At 40.8% G+C, this 21777-nt stretch overlaps 2 protein-coding genes across 5 annotated transcripts in view; one reads left to right on the top strand and one right to left on the bottom strand.

Moving 5' to 3' along the window:
• Nucleotides 1–2365: 2365 nt before the first annotated feature.
• Nucleotides 2366–12491, bottom strand: men1 (multiple endocrine neoplasia I). Of its 2 annotated transcripts, XM_008434942.3 has the most exons (11): nucleotides 12337–12485; nucleotides 10921–10950; nucleotides 9689–10228; nucleotides 7471–7679; nucleotides 7254–7382; nucleotides 6469–6509; nucleotides 6308–6395; nucleotides 5914–6050; nucleotides 4055–4196; nucleotides 3739–3912; nucleotides 2366–3548 (listed from the first exon to the last, which is right to left on the bottom strand). In XM_008434942.3, the coding sequence occupies exons 3-11, from the start codon at nucleotides 10122–10124 to the stop codon at nucleotides 3021–3023; spliced, it is 1884 nt and encodes a 627-aa protein (XP_008433164.1). In that variant the 5' UTR covers nucleotides 10125–10228; nucleotides 10921–10950; nucleotides 12337–12485; the 3' UTR covers nucleotides 2366–3020. The 2 variants fall into 2 exon arrangements, with proteins under 2 accessions (XP_008433164.1, XP_008433163.1); XM_008434941.3 differs by lacking the exon at nucleotides 10921–10950 and having other exon boundaries at nucleotides 12337–12491.
• A 702-nt stretch (nucleotides 12492–13193) lies between these two features.
• rtn3 (reticulon 3) overlaps nucleotides 13194–21777 on the top strand; it is a 29000-nt gene continuing 20416 nt past the window's right edge. The window contains exons 1-2 of one of the 3 annotated variants that reach the window (XM_081599752.1): nucleotides 13194–13513; nucleotides 20455–20502. In XM_081599752.1, coding sequence (XP_081455878.1) covers nucleotides 13429–13513; nucleotides 20455–20502 — 133 coding nt within the window. In that variant the 5' untranslated portion in view covers nucleotides 13194–13428. The remainder of the gene's footprint in view (nucleotides 13514–20454; nucleotides 20503–21777) is intronic. The other 2 variants (XM_081599753.1, XM_081599754.1) reach the window with 2 other exon arrangements.

The following is a 21777-nucleotide window of genomic DNA, read 5'->3' as shown; positions in this document are numbered from 1 at the left end:
AATAAATCATAAATAAAGCTTTGAATTTAATTATTTTTCACATCACCTTTTTGTAATTATGTACAATCAAGTTACATTCAGTAAATAATAATAAGCATTTAAATTATACTTAACATATGACTGTAATTAAGTAACTCCGTCCATTTTCTTTACACCCTTGTATGTTAGTGGGCTCGGGAGGGGTGTTGGTGCCTATCTCCAGCTGACATTCTGGGTGAGAGACGAGGTACACCCTGGACAGGTCGCCAGTCTGTCGCAGGGCAACAAAGAGATACATACACACACACACACACACACACCTAGGGACAATTTGGAGAGGCCATTTAACCTGACAGTCATGTTTTTGGACTGTGGGAGGAAACCGGAGTACCTGGAGAAAACCCACGCATGCACAGGGAGAACATGCAAACTCCATACAGAAAGACCCGTGCCAGGAATTGAACCCAGAACCTTCTTGCTGCAAGACATCAGCTATACCAACTACACCACTGTGCAGCCCTGTAAATAAGTAACTAATCATGGAATTAGATTTAACATGCAAGTGTTAAGAAATCACCTGATATGCTTTAAAAACAAACATACATCGACACTTCAAATCTGGAGTAGATTATTCTACGCCAATGGCAGAATATTTCAAACCTAGTTTGTGATTTGTGAAACCTTTATCTGAATTGTGAAACTTCAAACATGAGAGATTTAAAAACTTTTGTATCTGGAATGCATTATAAATGAACTATCACATTTACAATATTTGCTATTATTTTAGCTTTCTGTTTTCTTTCATTTTTTGTCCTAGAGCACCTGCCTTTCTGTTTGGCTGTTGTGGCTTACAGGGATGCATTTTAACTTGAGAGGAAGTCTTTTATTTTGAAGAATGCTTAACAGGATCTAGTTTTGTCTTTTGCCACTATCTAGCCTTCTGTTGATTTCGGTTGCTTGGTTACGAACAGCTGTTGCCGTTGTTCAGCAAGTGTACTGTTAAAAAAAATAAATCTGAACAGAAAATGTTCAGCAAATACATCTGAGCCTCCGTTCTAATCGCTCTTTAGCCATTTCCCGAATCAGAAGCTACAATCGGAAGCCAACTCCAGCTTCGATCCAGACAGTCAGGAACGCCGTCACAGCTAGAGAACCGAATTGACGTTTCCTTCTGTGCAGCCCCGTTCTGTGTAGGATTCTGCTCAGAGTAGCTGTTAATGGTTTTAACCACAGCATCCATATCCGTGTAGACCAAACATGAAGGGAAACCTGACCAATTCATGTTAGCCACTGTAAAAGCCTAGCATAATATCGCCACTTCCTGGACATAAAATTATCACGTTTTAACAAGATACGTATCACGTTTTAACAAGATACATATCACGTTTTAACAAGATACATATCACGTTTTAACAAGATATGTATCACGTTTTAACAAGATAGTATCACGTTTTAACAAGATACTTATCACGTTTTAACAAGATACATATCACGTTTTAACAAGATAACTATCACGTTTTAACAAGATACATATCACGTTTTAACAAGATAACTATCACGTTTTAACAAGATATGTATCACGTTTTAACAAGATAGTATCACGTTATAACGTGATATGTATCACGTTTTAACAAGATACGTATCACGTTATAACGTGATAGCGCTCGAATTTTTTTTTTCCTGCGTGATAGCAATGCGCTTCCGTAGTTACCATTAAGCTAACTGAACCGCAACATTAAAATCAGAGCCTCAAGACTGATACTCGTTATCTCGTCTGTTTGTGTTTCTGTGATCTGATGGTTTTTCATTCCAGGGCAGACCTCTGGGAAACTGTCCAGTTTTGGTGAATGCAGTTCTGAGGTGTTTCAGTACAACACAGATCAATCCACTGCCCTGGTTCCTGGGTCAGGATTTGCGTTTGCAGAATGTCCTGCTGGATCACGGTGCTGACTGGAATCCAGACCAACCTGTGTGTAAATGTGTGTGTTACATTCCTGCTGATGGAGTCACACAGCAGTACAGCTGCTGTTGACTGTCTGCTTAGGATCCAACTCTGGATAATCACTCATTTACACAATTCCATCACTAGTTTTCCTTTCAATATGCCGGCCATATTTACTAATGGCACTCTTTGAGTAGTTTACTGAACGCCTCCAACTAGCAGAAGAAATTATTGTATAATGCAAAATTCAAAGTTAATTCCTAGACTGACTGATACTCAAATAGTTCTAAACCAAGATGTGTTGAGCTATTTGTGTTGTTTATGTTTGCTGAACATTTTCCTAATAAGCCTACTTAGCTAAAGGGGTTGAATGTGTTTAATCAGTGAGTCAACGAAACAATTCAAGCACTGTATGACTTTATGAAAATCATGACAGATTCTTGGTTGTTTTTAGGTCTTTATTACTTGTAGATACAAGAAAAAGAACCACAAATTATCAAGCAAAACGACGTAGTAGAGTGACCCAGTGGGGCTCCATCGAAACAGTGCATGGTCTCTCCAATGAACAGAATCAGGCTGAGCTCAGGCATTCTTCAAACTAAAGGCCACCTACTTCAGAAACAACAAAAACCAAATAAGGCAACATAGAGCTAGCAAGAAAGAAGCTGTCAGTAGAGCAGAGTGGACAATGTTACACAGTAACTATCCTAAATTAATCCTTTCCAAGGTTTCAGTCATCAAAAGGTTCTTCTTATTGGGGTGGGTGGGTTTATTTTTACACTGATGTTCTCCATCACTTTGGCTTCTACATAAAAGTAAATGACCAGTTCCACAAGTTGTCAGTTAAAACACAAACTAATGAGAGGCTGTTTCCAATCTATCAGTCAGCCTCTTCTCCTAACTTCACTTCTTAAATTAAAACTAGATGAAATGTTCACCTCCTCCGATATGTGATGTTTAGTTCATCATCTGTGCAAGACAAATCTATTGCTCAGAATGACACATGTAAACTGAGATGGTTACCTACATGAAGACCACTAGTGTCCCTCAGGGTTTTCACAGTATTCCCTCCCTCCACTCTCCTCAACAATCAGCATGTCTACAGTGACTTGCGCTGGCGCTTCATGAAGGACATGGAGTAGTCCCCTGCTGGGGTGCTCTTCTGCCTCTTCATCTGGACCTGGGACTGGGCGGTGAGCTGCAGTTTGATGGCGCTGGAGTTCACCTTGGCTGCACACAGCAGCTCCTTCATGCCCTTCATCTTCTCACTCTGGAAGACGACCACGGGGCCGGCGGGGCAGGGCGAGGCCAGCTGCTGGGACAACGGGGAGGAGACGGACTCTGAGCTGGGGGATTTGGGAGTCCCATCTGTCTCTCCGGCCCGCAGACCCTGAGAGGAACGACGGCGAACAGCTCCGTCCCCAACCTTCTTGGGCTGAGGTGCTGCTGCTGCAGGTTGCTGGCTGGGTGGAGAGGTGGGGGCAGTGGGGGGAGAGGAGCTCTGATCCTCCAGCTTGGACTCCCTCCTGGGGCCCCGCCGCCGGCCTTCCCGGGGGTCCTCACTCGACTGGTCATCATCATCCTGGCACTCGGGTTCTTTGGTGATGATCGACACTTTCTGACGCACCTGGCAGTTTAAAATGAGCCGTTTTTTTATGACCTACTTCTGATATTTCCACACAGCAATGAACAACACAGAAAGAGCAACAATCAACGATAAAAATCATAATAAAATAAATAAAAAAATATAAAAATTAAATAAAAAATGTAAAATGTAAAGAAACATTAATTGTAGCTTGGAAGCAGCAGTTCCTGACCTGAGAGTCAAAGCGGCTCAGAGACTGGACCAGGTATGTGGCCCAGCCCACATGAAGAACCGGGGTGGGACTCCCCTCCTCCCACTTGCAGATGCCGTCATAGAAACGAAGCAAGTGGGCAAAGCATTCTGGATCCTGGAGTGCTGAGATGGCCATCATCTGCTTGGCGTTCTCCTGAAGGAACACACCTGGTCAGAGGAATCCCACTAACAGCTGATGGTTCCAGTTCAGACCAGTCTAATTTGGTGGATCTCATGCAGGTTTCAATTCTGTTAAATTTGACCTTTAACCCTTACATGCAGCAGTGAGCGCTCACCTTGTCGGGCCCGTCTGCCCCGTCTCCATCCTCCCCAGGACTGTCAGCTGTAGCCGTCTCCTTCAGCAGAGTGGGGATGACGTCGTTTGCGATGTCGAAGAACTCCTTGTAGATCTCCTCATCCTCACGGAAATAGTTATAGCTGCAGCAGCAACACAAATGTTTTAATACATCTGAGGAAATGAAAGAACTGATTTATCCCCACCAGCTCCCACTGATCAGATGTTCAGTTCTAACTGCGGCTCTGGATCAGTTTGATAAGATCTGAGCTCCGCCATCATCATCATGTTTGAAACACATGCACACACTTCCCTGTGATTGTAGAGTGAGGGTGCGCTGCAGCAGAGGACAATGGGAAAGCAGGAAAAGGAAGCTGATGGACTGGGAGGGGAATGTGTGTGTGTGCTGGTATTAATAGCCACAGCTCATGAACGGGTGTGTGGGGATGCCAAGCTGAACACTTCCTGGATCACACAACGTCCTTTCAGGCCGAGCGTCACCAGGAGTCTCAACAGTCTGGGCTTTGTTAGTAGCAGTGTGATAACAGAAAATCCCCACAGAGAGCTGCTTTTCCACCTGACAGGCTACGGATCGGCACTTTCCACTTCTAGCCTGATGAGGCAGCAGGTAAACCGACTGAATAGTTTGGGTAAAACTCTAGGAATCTGAAGGACCAACAAGGTGTGCTTCTACTACCACACTGTGTTCACTGAGAGGAAATGCTCTGTAACAACTTGACTGTGGAGAGACTGAAACGGGCAACGATTTGAATGCTTTTCATGCTGTTTTATTTATGCCTGCAAAACTACACCACCTGCTGGTGAAACTTTGAACCTGCTTTGTAAATGCACTGCTGGAGCTCATTTTAGGACATATTTGTCAGATGTTCTGTGGTAAATGTGGAGGTGTCAGAATTTTCTTGCCCATTTAAGTGTTTTAAGTGTTTTTAAGTGTTTTCTGTGCATAATTATTCATACGCAGATTGATAAAAATGCAGTCATGGTAAGGAAGGCCTTAAAAGCAGAAATGACAAAACAGCTAGAGGAATTTAACAAACATGGTGTAAATAATCAGATCTCAGAACTGCCACCAACATGTCTACACATCCACTAGAGAAGGAAATACTTCCCACAAGGTTTATAGAAACATTCATGAGAATTACAGCCCAGACTGTTGAGACTCCTGGTGACGCACATGTGAAGACTTAACCTGGGGGGCGACTCTGTTAGTTAAACCTCTCACATCACGGAGAAAAGAGGACAGTGGCTGATTTTCAGACCTTTGCAGAGGAAGATCAGATTGATTTCTCATGTATGCATCAGCCAATCTCAGAACTTAAAGGAAACTGGGGATGATTTATTGATGCATCCCTATTAAACAGTTGTATTTCTCAGTTAAGTCATTAACATGGCAAGAATTACACAAAATGTATAAAATTAACTATGTTCAGGTTTTCATTTCCATCATTTTTATGTCACAAATTTTGATGGTAAAGACAAAGAAACTCTAAATAAACGGAAGACAATAGTTCTTAGCTGTTGGGTTTATCTGTGCCTAATTGTTTAGATCACTGGTCAACAGACAAACAAATGTCTGGGGTATTTCAACTCTTTTAGGGTCATGTTAATGTGCCGAATCCTAAAATGACATTGGCTTTTCTCAATCAGGTCAACTTTCTGAACTATGGAGCAACATGAGCATCAAAACGCAGGACTGGTTCTCACATCTGGAGAATCTGATCAATGAGTGATGAGCAGGAGGAGAGATTCCATCAGGACAGGGAGAGACGGAGAATTTTACAATGAAGACGTGATGTTCAGGTCACATCCCACCTCCCATCCCTTGTGGTGTGAACTCACTCCTGCATGACCTGTGCTGCCTCAGCCCAGGCCTTCAGCGCCTCCTGCACATTCCTGTGTCTGTAGTGGAACCCAGCCAGGTACATGTAGGGGTAGATGTGCTCATTGTTGTAGAACTTCTGAGCAGAACCTACAGCCTGAAAAAGCACAAACATGCAACATCAATAACACAACAAACCCAACTTTCTGTATGGCAAGAGCAGGATTCTTCTCCATCCAGTTGAATAAACTTCAGCTTTTTTGCAAAGAACAGAACAAAAAACTGCAGGAGACCCCACATGACAGCAGCTGGATATTCTGCACAACACTCTGCAAACGACTGACTGCACTCAGTCAGGCACGGCATATATAAAATGCTTATAAAATGCTTCATAGTCATACGCTTCATACGTACCTTCAGATGAATTTGCAGGGGGTTCTCCTTTCCTGGTATTGGTTCTTGATCCTCAAGGTCTGCTAGAGTTCCCATTGCCATGGGATACCTGGAGGCAGAGACAGTGAAGCAGGGGTATGACAGAAAACTAAACTGGTTTTCATTTGCTAATTCAGACTCACCTGTCCAGGTCCCCTTGATCATACAGCAACCAAAGAAGTTTCTGTGCCACAAAATGAAAATACAGAGTTATGACTAAAGGCCAACATCATTTCTCATCACAGAGTGGCTTCTTTGGGTTGGATTTTTTAAGTCCGATCTAAACTCTACTCCTTAGGCAGTCTGGAATTAGAAGCCAACTTTGATTTTGTTGCCGCAGCAGTAAGTAAGGTGGTTAGTGCTGGGTTAATGCAGCACTAATGTCTGAGGACAACTCCATGAGAGAAAAACGGGCCAGGCTAAAACTACGGGTATTGATCAACCTACCCAGATTTCCTTGATTTAAGTATAAGTATAAACTTGTACTTAAATTAACCTTTAAGTATAAGGTTAATCTAATCTAATCTTACATGAGAAACTAATCCTGTCCATTGATTTTATCTTCCTCCGTAAAGATCTGAAAATCAGCTAATACCCCCCCTCTGCTCTGCCTGACAGACACGCCCACTAGGTCACGTCTCAATGTGTGCGGTTAACAGTAGTCAGCCATGTTAACGACTTTGCAGACAAAACAAATTGGTATCGGAAAAAAAAATTTAATTGGCAGATCAGACTTTTTGAAGATCAGTTATCGGCCAAAAAACTTCAATGAGTGCACCCCTAATTTGAGCTGATCTCGATGCTGATGAGTATAATTCATTTAAGTATCCACTATTTACAAATATCTTTAGTTCTGAAAGCCTTGAGGAAGGTGCATTAGAAAAAGATGGCATTTAGTCAATAACAGATCCAAAGTGTTGGTGCTAACCTGCTGCAGCTGCAGGAGTTCTGAGCTGTCCGTGTGCAAATCCAGAGAAGGGTTGATGGCACACACCATGAAGGCCACCTCCATGTTCCTGTCACACTTCATGTAGGACCCCTTCAGGTACAGCCAGCTCTGACAGAGGCAGGGACAGAGCAGCGATGTGAGCTCAGCTCATGTCTCCGTATCCCTGCGGAGCTCCACCGACTCTGCCTGGACTAACCTTCTCACTGACTCCAGCCGTGACCGTCTGCCCTCTGCGGTCTTCGTTGCCCTTCCCATGCCAGGTGACCTCTGCTGTCTCCTCACCATTTTTCCCAAATATGACCCAGGCATGGTCCTCGGACAGCGCCAGGTGGACGTCCTTCAGACCCAGCACCTGACAGGCAGCCACCACAGCGAAGGCTACTCCTGAACTGTCCAGCTTAGTGCCTGGTTCACAGAAATAGAAATCAATCAGGTTTATTTGTGTGCCACATTTCAGCAACAAGGCACTTCAAAGTGCTTTACATCGTAAAAATACAAAAACACAAAGTCCTAAAGGACATCATGCAGTCAACAATTGAGAAATCCAGTAAACATTTTACATTTTGTCAAGTGCCATCACCAAATATGATGTTCAATGTTTCATCTATGGTTCAGAACCACCTCTAACCAGACGGGTTTTTAATTTAGATTTAAAGGAACTCAGTGTTTCAGCTGTTCTGCAGTTTTCTGAAAGTTTGTTCCAGATTTGTGGTGCATAGAAGCTGAATGTTTGGTTCTGGGGATGCAGAGTAGACTAATCACTAATATCACATTACACGCAATGTGAACTGGTGATATTAAGGCAAACAGAACTTAACTGAAAGTAAATGAACACGATGGACAAATGTTAGAATTCAGCTGCAGCACAGGACTTTCACTTCATTTTTGCAGCCAATCCATTTCTGTCAGTATCCATCAGTATCAATGATAAAAAAATATTTTCTAAAAGCTAATATAATTCAGTAATTCAATTCAAAATATGATGATTGAAATTGAACACACAGTGACATATATGAAGCATTTCTTTCAGTTAGTTTTGAGAACCAACTACTGACACTAATGGAAACCCAGAATTCAGTTGTTTAGAAAAGTTGAGAAGTAGAAAAATAATAAAAGATTTGTGCTATGAAATGCTATTCATGTCTTTTAACTGATGCTTTTCAACATTCATCCTCCACAGTAGTGGTGGGTAGGTGCTGTATCCAATATTATTGGAAGGTTAAGTGGAAGGAGAATGTATGGCATAAAAGGGTGCATATCTAGGGGCTAACTGTAACACTGCCGAAGGCACAAATACCAGCTTCCATCACCGTGGTAACACCAGAAACCTGTCTGACCTAAACTCAACAGAGAATCTATGGAGTGTTGTCCAGTAGATGACAGACAGCAGACCTGACCCAGCTGGTGACCTGAAGGCTGCTAGCAAAACAACCTACGTTTTTACAGGCCGTTGCCAAGATACTTCAAACTGTGTTCAGGTGCATCCTGTTCTTACTGAGTCCACCTATGGAAATCTAGCTGACTGAAGAGGATCAGGAATGGAATACACTTGTCCCAGATCAGAACAGAGAGCAAACAATGAAGGAGCATCAATCTGAAGACAGAGACTGGACCGTGCCAAAGCATAAATCTAGAAAATAAAACGGAACTTTTGGGGTAATTTAAGCATTGCTCACCCATAAAAGCACCTGCCTCATCCTGAAGTGAAAGAAAACTAAAGAAAGCTGAGCTTGTGAGGATCTGAAGAGATGAATAATACCCAAAACCAGCCAGTGCTGACATTACTAAGACCTGCAGCTAAAGCTGCTTCAACAAAACACTAAGCAAAGACCGTTTGGTTTTTTTTGGCATTAATATTTTGAATTAATTTGCTAGATTTTCAACCAGACATTTTCACAAGGTTTGGAAGTTTGAAGAGGATAAGCTCACTGAATCCATAATAGAGTGCATTGTGGGAAAGTAAAGCACTGTGACCGTCCTGTCCTGATGTTCTGTATGTTAACAGTGGGCCCACTGTTCTGTAATAGAACATCCCTTATTGGATCAGATGTAATATTCTAACTTCATTAGAAACTGAACTTTGAGTTTTGATTATCTGCAAGTCATCAAAATTCAGTAAAATAAATACAGCACAGTGTGGAATGAACCTCTAAAGCTGTGCACCTCACCAGACTGCATGAAAAGTACTCTGTAAGTAAGATTTGATTTGCTGAACAATGATTTTCCTTTCTGAACTAAATTAGTGAAAGAAATGATTGATATACACCCAAGATGCACTCGTACAAGGGAAAAAAAAATTTTTCCAAAAAAAAAAATAGAAATAACTCAAACTACAGGTTTTTCCTTTCCTCCATTTCCCACCACAGTACATCCCAGAAGAGCTTCCTCTCTGGGTTGACCTTTGAAGGCTGTACCTGTGATGAGGCTGAACAGGGACTGGATGTGAGCCCGGTCCTTAAAATACGACCGACTGAGACTGTTCCAGATGACATCTGACACTTTCTTCACCAGCTCTCTGCTGGACCCGGAAGCAGGTCTGCGGTACTGGGACAGGTCCACGGCGCCGCGGATCTGGGCTGTGAAACGTTCGTACAGTGCAGAAATCATTCCCAGCTCCACCGTGGGGAAGCAGGACGTGGGACAGTCCGGCTCCAGCGGCTCAAAGCGGACCCCTGGAACGTTTATGGGGATGACCCTGTTCACAGCCAGAAAGTGCTCAACAAAACCCAGGACCAGTGAGAGCAGAGCCAGGTCTGGTTCTGACTTGCGGAGCTCGGAATCAAACAGCTGGACCACGCCGTCGATCCCCCTGAGGGGGAAGAACTTCTTCTGTGATGAGTGCAAACCCATGATGATCCTGGCTTCCGGTCCAAACTTAAATCAGCGTCTCCTGTCTTGCAGTGTGAATATTAGCAAGAAGTCAAGTCAATCCACATCCTTAGCTCACAGTGACCCTGCAGAGGGAAAACACACAGAACATTTTTACACAGAAAACAGAATAAAACCGAGCTCACTGTCTTCGTTGCAAAAGACATTTGGCTCATAGTTTTAATTAGCAACCATCATGAAAAATATCATCTGTTCGTGAACATAAATGTGGGTTTTTACAGTCATGTCTAAAACCCCTTTCATGTCATATTACACCTGGGGCCTTGAAGTCTTCCAACCAATCAAATATTTAACCTGTCATCATTTTTCTCTCTATTATTTGCTAAAAACGCTTAGAAAGAAACTGTAGCCACAGTTTTTCCCTTGAAAACAATGGTTTCTATAGTCACTGCTCAAAACTCCACTGTTAAAGAAAAAAGCAGGTTGATGATAGACACGCGTTTACCACCAGTGAAACACTGGGAGAACAAACTTGGATCAGATGAGGCCAGAAACTGAACTCTTTTGATATTATTGCACAAACTGCTCCGAGGACAAATGTTTCTGCAAATCAACCAAAACGCAGCATGCTAGAAGTGAAAGGAGCATCAGGGTGAGGGCTATCACCAGTGAGAGCAGACCTGCATGAGTTCACAGAACTGCAGGGAGGACGGATGGAGAAATGTACTGGGACATTCTCCATACGAACCTGAAGATAAAACATGTATGAATTTAAAATCAAGATAACAATCCCAAACACAGGAATGTGAAAACTTACAGGTGCAAAGAATCCTTCAGCCACTTTAAGCTGCAAACAGGCAAAATGATAATAAATAGTAAAACTGTTAAGAATCTGACAAAAAAATGAAGGAAATTACATAAATATTGTCATCTCTGCATCATGACACACCCATACACAGCCAAAAGTGCTTCGATGCATTTATTGAACAAAAAAATTCTACATTTCTGCCACAGATCAGAGCCGATTAAAGGAAAATTGCCTTACTCATCTCTGGACGATTGATCGCTGCATCTTGCGCCCCCAAGAGGGAGTGTGGGGCATGACATCCCCTGGAAAAATGCTAACCCAAACCCCAGAAAGTCATGATACAAAGACGTACTAAATCATCTTATTTAATCAAGATTAGATACATAAATATTACTCTCTCTCTCTTTTGTTTTTTAAATAATTTAGTCTGGCAACCCTGTGAAAACCTGAGTGCGCCACTGGCATCTCTATCCTAAATCTAAACTCTTGAATAGAAATAAGGACATACGAGATCTGGGTCTCCATCGACTCGTTATCGCGTATAGGAGTTTGCTTTTTTAAACTCATCTGATTTCAGTGTTTAACATTGATCATTACAATGTTAATATACATATAAAGAAGACTATTTTATGTAACTATCTTGAGGGGGGCATATAGTCTTTATAGAGATAAGTGTGACGTCGCCGAGCCACAATGAAAACATATTGTTAAAAACTATACTGGCTTCTTTTTAAATAAGAAAACAGTGGTAAACAAGGCTTTCACCTCTACATAATAAAATGAAGTGAACTGATCCTAGCCCAAGCCGCTTGGCTCGTTGTATAACCCAGCTTCTATGAGAGCAGCTGGTTGTAGATGTAACAGCGCAGTGGTGGGCGGGGCACCCCCACCGCTACACTCAACCACTCAGCGCCGAACTGACAATCATAACCTATTTAGTCTCAGAAGACAGATTGCTTTACCGCAGCATATCCGGATGATTAACGACGCACACGGGGACGTTTATTACAAACCAACGTAGCCCGTTAGATAAATGTGTTTACCAGACTAGCCGATTGACGTCGGCTAACTAGCTAACTTTACTGGCTTGAGTCATTGATCACTTTAAGCTTTCTTTCTCCTTCTTTTTAATTTAAACTTTTTTCTTTCAGTCAGGAGGCAACCCATACAAGCAGTCCAAAGCAGGAAGCGCTCTATTATATATACACATATCAAAAAGGTCTAATAGCAGCTGGACAAACAGTAGCTACACAGCTCGAAACCAGCTAACAAGCTACCTGACTGCTAGTTAGCTAAACTAATCTTTGGGATCACTCGCATCCTCCTCATCATTTAGTAAAATGCATCATCAAACTGGGCCGCCATATAAACTTAGAGAGCTACTATCAACTGTCGGTATTAGCTCTGTTTTAAGACATTACTCACCCGTGTTCTCATAGAGGAAGCCACATGTTTTTGTTTGTGTCCCTCTTCTTTTACCGCGCACTTCAGACTGCCCGAAAATTACTCAGAGCGCGTACGACTCATGACGTCAGCGAATCTTAGAAGATCTCAATACAATACGGCGCGCTCCATGTCACGTAAATGAACGGCGACGGGGCCTATCCCTATGTTTATAAATCTTAGCTTTGGTCCCCCATGCTTGTCTTGGGAAATGTAGTTTTTCTGAGCAAGTCACAGTAGCACACAGTAGGGGGCAGCATGGGGCTATTATGACATGAATAGCTTCAAAATAGAACAAAGGTAAACATTACATAATGGGTAACAGACTTACATGAAAACTTATGCACTTTTACATATGATTCACAGCCCCATGACTGAAAATAATTTTCTTCATGCTAATAAAATGTATTAGTAAAGCTTAATATAAATTATGCTTATATGGTACAGTCATGCAACACTCTGATATTAGGTTAAAATATATCCTGTCGTCGTCTGACGTCTAAAATGCAAAACAGATTTTATTCGGACCAGGCTGTCCATTTTAAAACCCGTTATTATGGATATCTTCTACAGCTGACAATCTTGTTCAGGAATATTCTCTATGTTGCTTTTCCTTGGTGTCGAACATTTGAGCTCCATAAAAAATGGGTTAATCTGAAGAGGTTTTAGAATGTATGTCAAACCTAATTAAGTGTGAAGACAAAACTTTTTAGTCACTATAATTTTTATTATCATAAGATTTTCTGTTTTACAACATAAAAACCACTATATTAAAGACAACACATGAGACAAGTGGAACTTGATGGGAGACCTTGAATGCATCTCGGCCGACATGTTTTTTTTCTTCTTTTTTTTACCCCTCCTCCATAATTTTCCTCTGCCTTGTTTCCTTCTTACTCTGCGCTCTTTCCTCAGAGCTCAGACGTAGTGGTGAGGTGCAGAGCAGAGACCCGCTCTTGGGGATAGGTCACACAATACAAATACATTTAAAAAAGGGCAGGAAGCTTCTCTTTTTACCTTAGACAACAGACATTTCACTGCCACGGTTCTGCTTGTGTGTTGAGCTTCATTAAAATGGATACTCAGTCCTCCCAGATATCATCGTCGCAAGGTTTTACGGATGGACAGAATTCTGCTGCCAAAGAATCAAAACTGTCCGGTAAGACTTGACTAACACATAAGTTAGATTGCTGCATTTTAATTTCAGCATAAGGTGTGCTATTTGAATTCAGCTAAGCTGTTTATTGACATATGTTTTGACTTTACTGCATAACACTAAATCAATATTGACCCTTCAGCATAATAAGCACTTATATCCTTCTGTGTGTCTATTTTAGCTGGGCCGTGTGCAGTGGGGAACACTTGTGATTGTTAACATATCTGCGCGACTCGTGTTCGCCGATTAATGTGCTGAAGTCAGCATCCGATTCGGAGCTCCATATTCAGCACTGACTGTGACTTTTTTTTTTTTTTTTTTTTTAGCTTGGCGATCAAACCACACTGATTCAGTCGATTTTTGACTCCAACTTCTAGTTTCTCTCTTCAAGAAACTGGCTAATGCAGTGCGCTTAACTTCACTAAGTCGTCCGAATTAAATTAGGAACATAAAAAAAAACCTTGTGCATTTTACAGAGCTTGCTTTTAAAGAATCTCATACCAGGTTGCTACAATTAATTCCAAATGTGCTATATATATATATATATATATATATATATATATATATATATACACACTTCAGCTGCTTACAGATTATTTTAAAGCACCGAAATAGTCCTTTACTCGGAGTTGTGAATCGGATGCCATCTTCAGTATAGGCTGTATCTCCGGCCTCCAGACTTATCGCCCCGTAGTAGTTTTTACAGGAAAACCCCTCGCACAGTTATACTTTTATGTCACACTTTGAAACACTTTTACGGCGGAAAACGATGTTAACCATTTCATGGGAGTCTACATTCTACCTCTAGCTAATGGAGATCTGCATTACGACAACCAGACCTGTGGGCTGGCAGAGCCTGCTGGTCCAAAGGAGGCTGGCATCACACACAAAAGGAGAGATGTGAGGAAAATACTTGACGCTTGGTTTATATGACGCTAGCCGAATTGGAATATGAATCCCAACACGTGGCATTGCACGTTTGCGTCATATTTCTCTATGCAAGTTGTTGGTGGATGGGTTAACTAAGTTTGTAGAATATGGTTTGTCGCGCTGCTCTGCACTGCAGATGTATTGTTACTGAGCAATTGCCTGTGAAGGGAGGACCGACCCTCTTAAAGGCGCATTGATGGTTCTTCTATTTGTGTTCTGACACCCAAAGAAGTAAATCATCTTACCATCTTATTTTCCATGTATAAGACATGAGTTCTGTTCACATCACTCCGTCTGGAGGAGCCTACAAGCAGGGGAAGCGTATTTTTTTCTGGCATTGACTCTCATCTCATTGTGTCCGTGGGAGTGGCTGCTTCTCCATCACTGTGCTTGCATTGCATTGCTGAGATCTCTGATTTAAGCTGCACACCCCAGGCTTAGCGATGAGCTATTTGAAAATCTGCGTTGTTGATCAAGAGGACTGAACATTTGAAAGAATTTCATCTCATCGGTGTTTGGATGGCAGAGCAGTGCAGCAGGGTGTGGCATGATGATGACTTGCTTCTTTGGTTTTAAGGATAGTCAAACCATTTGAAAGAAAACTGCTTGAAATGAACTAGATGAAAATGGATCCATACTTATTCTCAAGCACATTGATTTGGGTTCAGTACAGGTGATATGCAACAAAACATGTAATTATTTAAGAAAACGGGCAGCTAATAACCCAGCTTCATCAAGTCTGTATTTGGGTACAACGGTTCAGGATGTGGCTGGTAGTAAGAAAACAATAGATTGGGTCCTAAAACTGATTCATTTGACTTGGAGAATTCATCTACTTCACTCTGTGTTCAATGTTTATTTAGAACTTGTGTTAAAAATATATTTTCTGGCTACTCAGTCATTATTTAAATTGGGAACAGACGTGACATCATGCTTGTGTAGTAGCACATGTATGCAGCTATTTTCTCTGCATTTAAAACACGGTGTCTACAGAGCTGACATTTTCACCTTTTTTGAATAATTTCTATTACTGATTAATAAAGTGAGCGAAGCAGACATGTCTGTGTATTCCCCTGAAAATAAAGATCATTGCATTTACCTCAGAGAGTTCTAGGTTAAAAGCGCATCCACACCTGCTCCCCATGTTTGTTCCATGTTAGATTTAAACAGTAAAATGATTCAAATTATTATTATTTTTTGCATTCTGACCAGAAAAGAAAATCAAACTTTTGAGTTTGTTTGCTTTTTTAACAACAGACCAGACTAAACTGTATTCTACAAGCAGCAAGAAAAGATGATCAACTGTGGTGATCAGCTGAACAAAATAAATAAAATAAACATCTTGGTGATTTTTTTTTTTTTTTATTCAGTACATAGTCATGCAGTCAGTTTCGTGCTGACATTTGTGAATGGATATTTTATTCTAATTCACAGTGATCCCCACAGACATCTCACACCTAAGATAAATGAACCCAACATGCATATTTTTGGGTTGTGTGATGACGCTGGAGTCCCCAGAGAGAACCCACACATGCACTGGGAGAAAAAGAAGACTCTGGTTGGAATTTAAAGCCAGGACCTTGTTGCTGCTATTAATAAATATGTTTAGTAGGACATTCTATTACTAATTAGTAGGAATTGTTGTTACACAAACATGTACTGTAGTCTTCATTTCATGTAGAGAATGAACTGCTTTCTCTAGATTTCAAAATGGTCAGAGCAGACTGCTGATTTCTGTCCATGGTTCCAGTTTTCTTTATTTGTATCATTTTAGTTGGGCTCTGCAGTTTGTAAAGAGATATTAACTATCCCTTTGTTTTTTTCATGCATACCCCTTTAACCTCCAAGTAGTAACATTTTGCTACAGAATATATTTTTATATATTTCTATTAATTTAGCATTTGTATTCTTGCTTTTTTTTATTAGATTCAAATGTGTTTCTTTGTTTTCCCCTCCTGTGCTCTACCACTCTGCACTCTGAGTGAATGTCTATACCTGCAGGTCTTTTCTTTTTTTCCTTTCTTCTTAAAACCGCCCCCTCTGTTATTGCATCATATTTTCATGTGAAATGGCTCTGTACAGTAGATGGTTTGTGTTAATGTAAGGGAAGGCCTGAGCTTTGAAACCTCTATCACTCATGTTATTTGAATAACTGTCCTGTTTTATAGCAGACCTGAAACATGTCTCCCTTGGCTGAATTGCTGTTGTTCTCACTTCCTTCCATTTTTGTTATAATACTTCTATAGGTTGGCTGTAAAATATTTGTTAGTGAGGAAATGTTATGACTTGGTACAACAACAGAGTCCACTGAACTCCTGATAGTGACCCATTCTCTCAGATGTTTGTAGAAGCCATCTGCATGACTAGGTTGGTAGCTACATCTAAAAAAAAAAAACTAAAAAAATCACCTGACCACGGTGTTCCTGTGCTGGATTAGCCGGGTTGAACTCCATGGAGAACCTGTGGAGTGTTGCCAAGAGGAAGATAAGACGCAAGAACCAACAGTGCAGATGACCTGAAGGCTGACCTTCTCCTCCATGCCATGCTGCATTGATGCAAAAAAAAAAAACACCCAACCAATTATTGAGTGCATAGTAGTGAGCATAGTTTTTATAATTCTGGCATTACTGTGTATATTTTTTTAATTGTAATAATCACATTTTTTGAGACACTGAATTTCTAAGCCATAACCATCATGGCACATTAAATAAATGCTTCAAATGTTTCACTCTGTGTGCAATAAATCAATATGAGTTTCACTTTCTGATACGAGGGACAAAAATATTCAATTGAAGTAACCCTGTATGAGTTCATCTGTTTCTTCTGGAGTTTTTCCTCCACTGTCACTATGTGCATTCACATTATGAGAGATTGGTGCCAATTCAGCGACTCAACACAAGTGACTGTCGCTACGTTCTCGTCCAGGAGAACAAGATGGCCATTCACTACAAGTCATGATGGAAATTAATTTCACAATTTTCTAATTTTTGATTTGTGCTACCTCCTGTTTATTCAGCAGTGATTATTGATCTGCCTCAACAGGTGTGAATTCCACCATCAGCTCCTCTACATTGCTTGTATTGGCTGACAGCAGAGCTCTTCTTTTTGCCAGAGATCCTGCTGTGGTGTTGTGTACGACTCAGACCAACCAGTGAAGGATTCCTCAGTGATCTTTACTAGGTTTAGTTTTAGTTCAACTACCAGATGGCTTGGCCCTCACATTTTCAGCAGTCTCTATATGAGCCAATGAGAGCAGTCACCAAGGAAGTGGCACACTTCCTAATCAGGCCCTCATTTCTCAAACTACATTACATCAGATAGGCTGTTAGTGTATTACTGTGTTTTATCAGATTTAGTAAATCTCCTTATAAGTCGTTTAAGAAAATTGTATTAGTAAAACTCAGATGTTGTAGATATTTCTGGTTCCTGCTTGATTGGCTCCTCTCTTTTGTTCATGTGGAAAAAAAATGTTAGGCAGTAATAGTTCATGATTTCAGTTTTTGAACTATGTCTTTCAGTTTGATCGTTTCTCCCAAAGCTTCCCATCCACACTCGCTCATTACTTTCCATTTTGATTGGTCATTATTCTGGTTAATGAACCAGCTCCGCTGTCTCTTCATGTGCTGCCAAGCTGACCTTCCTCTCTGCAGTCCATGCTGGAGTGAATCATGTCACTGAAGTCACAAAGCCGAATGGAGGATCTACAGGAATGGCAGGAGATGGGCCCTGCATTCACACTCCCTTTTGTTTCTACAGTAGGCTGTGGATGCCTACTGTAAGGCCCCAGGGACAAATGATAGTTTTCCATAACTGACTTACAACACAACAGTGTTGTTTAGTAAACCAGCTGATCTCAGCAGGCAGGATGAATGGTCATGATCAAAGCCTAAAGCCAACAGAAAATAGGAATCTGGTTCATTTCACCCAGTTCTTACTCATTACTTTCCTCAAAATGGACTTCTGTAAAATAATAACAAATATTTCCTGTTTCTGTGAATGCTAATTTCTAAAAAGCCAGTGTCTCTAGGTCAGGGTTTAAATTTTATGTTGCAAACGTACATATGGTGGGTTTCTTAAAAAGAAACCTCAAGTATGCTAAAATGGGACTATATCTAGTTTCAACAAGCATTTTATTACTTTGCATAGTAAATGTATGTCAAACAATGTTTTTTTATTCACTTGGGTAAAGCATGAACTGAATTAGAGGGACATTGAATTGTTATCCAGAAGTGCAGATGTTAGATAATTCTTATAATATTCCAAATTATTTTCTTCCAATTTGAATTAAAAATTTACCAGTATTCAAAATAAAGTGATATATTTTTCAGATCACCCTGAGGTAACAAAGATGCTTTTTTTTACAGGATCCATTCAACATTGTCCAACTTGAAATTTAAAAAGAAAAAGCTAAAGTTTTAATTTCAACATTTAAAAAAACTGTATCTTTACTGAAGGTTTCCTGTGCTGAAGGCTCATCATTTAAATGGCAACATTGCATGGTGTGTGAGAGAAGTTCCCTTCCTTTAGCTTCTTACACCCTTTTCCCCTCAACAACAACGTCCACTCTGAAGAGTGTTGGAGTGTTCAGAAACTCAAAAATCCTTTCTTTTTCTCACTGGTCAAACTGAAAACTGTATGATTTATTTTTGTCTACAGAAGGAATCAAGTACTTGGTATAAGAGTTGTGATATTATACAAACGTACGACAATTATTCAAAATGTATAGAAAAGGTTTGTTTTAATATTTTGAAGTGAAGTGAAAACAGCCGCTGTCGACTAAGAACTGACAGATCCTGTCAGACAATCCACAGCTGGACTCTGTAGGGTGTCAAGGAAATGTCAGACAACATGATGCTGCAGTTAACAGCCAGTAACAGGACGCCTGTCACGACCTAACATGTTTTCTGCCCATCAGAATTTAAGTCAGTATTGACAACATTTGTAAACTGAACACACCACGAGCAAGAAGTGGTTCAAACATAATTACTGGAGTTGGTCCTGTCTTTGCTTTGCCCCTCATATAGATAAGGTTGAGACGTTGCATTGTGGTTAGAAAGTGAAGGTGGAGTTTGCTGCATTTAATTGAAGGAATGTTGCTCCAGGCTTAACCTGCCCAGCCTGTGCTAACTCTCACTTGAGCTGAGCAACACGATGGGCAACACCACACCCTGTCTTTTAGGAGAAAAGTTCCCACAGTTGCCAGCCTTCAGATAGAGGAGAGTTCTACAAACATAATGGCTTCTGTTTTATATTGACAGGAGTTGTGGTGTTGGACTTCTTGCTGAGGATGGTCCACATGGTTTCTTTATTGAACAGTTTTATGCAAGAAAGCAAGGCGTTAAAACAAAGTGCTGAATTAACTTTAGAGTCTGGATAATGTCTTGTAGTTGGATAACAGTATCCATCAGCTGGTAGTTTTCATGATCTCTGACGATATTCACCAGAATTGAAAACTAGATTTTATCCATTAGATATTGTTAAATTGTCTTCCCTTTCCTCCTCAACATAATTCCAGCTTTTCCATCTGTCATTATGCATCTCCTGTTTTTGCAGCTTTGGGTCTAATACTTTGTAAACTTTTTCCTTGTTTGTCTTAAGGAAAAAAATGGCAATATTCTTATTTCCTTTCATTTTAATTTCTTTTCACCTCAGAAATCACGCAAAAACCTCAGAATTCCACCAACATTCTGACTTTCACCAGGAAAGTTGTTTTGCGTGTTGTAGTAGTGATACAAACTGTAAAAGAAGAGCACTTGGTTTTGTCCTCATCTTATATTTACTGGGTTGGTTTTTGCATTTACAGCTCTTGACAAGAAACAAATGCATGGATGGTTTTTTGTTTAACATTACTCTTTTTCACTCTTAGATTTAAGTTCTAGAGTATTCAGTTAACATTGAATAAGTTAACTTCTCCCTCTTGATTTGAATGTCTTTATTTGGATGGGTTTCAGCAGAAAGAAGTTCTTTTCTTCTAGTATGATCATTCTTCTGTCCTTTTTTTCCCATCTTTTCAGATTCCTTTCTTTCCTCTTCGCCTGTATCTCTCATTCAGTCTCCTCAAGGCAAGTGTATGGATTCTTTAATGCTGCTCACCTGCTCTATTCCTCGATATTGTTTTCTTTTGCTGGCCTGTTGCTTTACTGCTCTCCATCCTTCTATCTAGTGCCCCTCTCCTGCTCGCAAGGCTGTGTATAAAAATGCCCCAAAGCAGTTGGTTAAAAATAGTGGCTCCTGGCCTGGTCATAGCTGCTTCCCTTTCTCAACTAGTCCTTACCAACCCCTCTTTCTGGTTTTCCACATTCGTTTCCAGCACTGCTGACGCTTAACTCTAGTTGACCAGATAGCAATGTTTCTCCAACTTTTCAGGGACTTGCAGTTCTAGTCATTTTTGCAACGTCTCTCCTCTGTTGCAACCAGATATGTAACCTTCCCGGCTGGTGCCCAAAACAGCCAGCTCGACCTTTGACAGGTTTCAGTGGCTGTTTATTTTTAGGCTTGCAAGATGTGCCTCTATGCATGGCTGTGTCCTGAGCTGCAGTAGCTCTACCAAAAAGCCTTTAAAGACATTTATGTCTGTTAAACAACGTTATCTTTATAACATGTCTTTAAACATTTTTTTTCAGTCATTACCTTCTGTGTCCAACTGATGGCTCTCCATTTACTTTAGCTCACCCATCTCCAGTCTTTAGACCCTGAGCATTACACCTGGAAAACTTGGCTTCTTGTGATGCCAGGAGCCTAATCCATTACAGTTTACCAGCTGCTAGCAGGCATTATTTAGGTCAGCATCACTGACTGCAAGTTCAGGATAATCCCAAGATTGCTACCTTATTTTAAGAAAGCAGAGAAGTTCAAGTTCACATTGTGTGCAGAAACCCAAAAGTAGATCAGGTTTGTGTCCCGGGAGGTTGTTCTACCTTCCAGCTGCCCTAGTATCTGAATCCCCCTCTCCCAGCATCAGCTGTGTCTCCAGAGGACGAGTGGCACTGGAGATATCATCCACCACCTAGTGGTCTGGACCTTCCATTGCCTGTTGCTCCTCACTCATGTTGCATCCTCGTAGTTGCTTATGGCTCAGTAGGGTTTGTGCATGTCTTAAACCATAAAACATTCAAAGTAGGTTTTCTTTGTACAGTTTTGCTTTATTTTTTTTACAGCCTCTTTTTGACCTGTGGATTGTTGCCATTCTAGAGCTGCCATGTTTTTTTTAAGCCACAGTAAAGCTGTGGATAGCACTCTAGAAAGGCACCATCTTGTTGAATTTAACTGATTTAAAAAACCAAGAAGTATTTCAGAAATAAAGTTTTGACATGATTATGTGGCTTGGCAATAGCAAT

The sequence above is a fragment of the Poecilia reticulata genome, chromosome 18 (assembly GCF_904066995.2).
Source record: "Poecilia reticulata chromosome 18, P_reticulata-male-v2, whole genome shotgun sequence".
Classification (NCBI taxonomy): domain Eukaryota; kingdom Metazoa; phylum Chordata; class Actinopteri; order Cyprinodontiformes; family Poeciliidae; genus Poecilia; species Poecilia reticulata.
The sequence above is the reverse complement of the archived record's forward strand: the minus strand, read 5'-3'. Positions and strand labels throughout refer to the sequence as shown.